At 27.5% G+C, this 1140-nt stretch overlaps 1 protein-coding gene across 1 annotated transcript in view; it reads right to left on the bottom strand.

Annotated features, from left to right (window-relative positions):
• Window positions 1-1136, bottom strand: part of LOC18045448 (protein DETOXIFICATION 20) — a gene marked incomplete at its 5' end in the record, with an annotated part of 5722 nt that extends 4586 nt beyond the window's left edge. The window contains one exon of the mRNA XM_006437212.2: window positions 970-1136. Within this exon, the coding sequence (XP_006437275.2) occupies window positions 970-1136 (167 nt within the window). The remainder of the gene's footprint in view (window positions 1-969) is intronic.
• Between the last annotated feature and the right edge of the window lie 4 nt (window positions 1137-1140).

Below are 1140 nucleotides of genomic sequence, written 5' to 3'. Positions count from 1 at the left end.
CAGAACATAATTTATGATACATATCTTTTTGCAGCTTTCTCACTAAAAATAGCACAAATACTACACACACGAAAAAAAAAAACAGTAATCAACAGAGGTAGCTTTAAATATAGGCAAACTAGACAGTCGCCTAAGCCCCAAATTTTAGAAATGCCTCATTTTTTAAGTATTTCATTAATAATTCTCTAATTAATAAAGATTTTTTTTCAAAATATTATGTATGGTAGTAAAGCCTATTAGACATCTCTCTGATCACTAATTATCCTATAATTAAGAATTATTTTTTCATAAAAAATCTATATTTAGTAATCTTATTGTTGAAGAGATATAATTAATAATATTGTCTAACCATTAATTTATTCATTATTATTTTTTCAGGAGAAATAAATAAATTTTTTACATTTTCAGTTTCTTAAAAAAGCTTAATTATTTAACATTAGAATCTTTGATTTGTAACATTCCTTTTAATTTTTATTAAGAAACTTATAATATAAAAAATCATTGATGAAAAAATTTCTTGCTTTCTTCTCTTAAAAAAAAAATTATTACATGCTAGTTCATTCAAAAAGATCAAAAATTAGTTTCTTGAAATACAAAGTCCATATCCATTTTCTGATTATCAAATCATAATCCCAACTTTTCATGTGCTACCATTCTAAACATTCGATTTGAAAATAGTATTGTTCTCATTTATTTGTTTGTTTATTTTTGTAAATGTTTTGAAGAAAGTAAATTTTAGGTTTTGTTTTCAAAATTTTTTAGGATCTTCTTGATTTTTTGTTGAAATTCAAGAACTAAAGATGAAATGAATTTTGGGTTCTTTTATGTTTTTTTGAGTATTGACATTGCTGAGTAAAAAGAGACCTCGTAAAATAAATCCGCTTAAGACCTCAGATACTCTAAAGCTGGCCGTAGTAATCAAGGCCAAAACAAAAACCTATTCAATAAATGACAACTCAAGTAAGAAACAGATAGAGAGTGCTTACCAGGATGCCATTTGCAAACCTCAAGAGAACAGTAAACACAAGTGAGTAGGCAGCTAGTTGGGTCGCGCCAATGTGCCCAATAAATGCCTGACTAACTACGTTGAGCCCAAATGAAGAAAATCTTGTGAAAATAGCGGGAGCTGCTACAATCCAT

Source organism: Citrus clementina, unplaced genomic scaffold, assembly GCF_000493195.1.
Source record: "Citrus clementina cultivar Clemenules unplaced genomic scaffold, Citrus_clementina_v1.0 scaffold_4, whole genome shotgun sequence".
Taxonomy (NCBI): domain Eukaryota; kingdom Viridiplantae; phylum Streptophyta; class Magnoliopsida; order Sapindales; family Rutaceae; genus Citrus; species Citrus x clementina.
The sequence above is the reverse complement of the archived record's forward strand: the minus strand, read 5'-3'. Positions and strand labels throughout refer to the sequence as shown.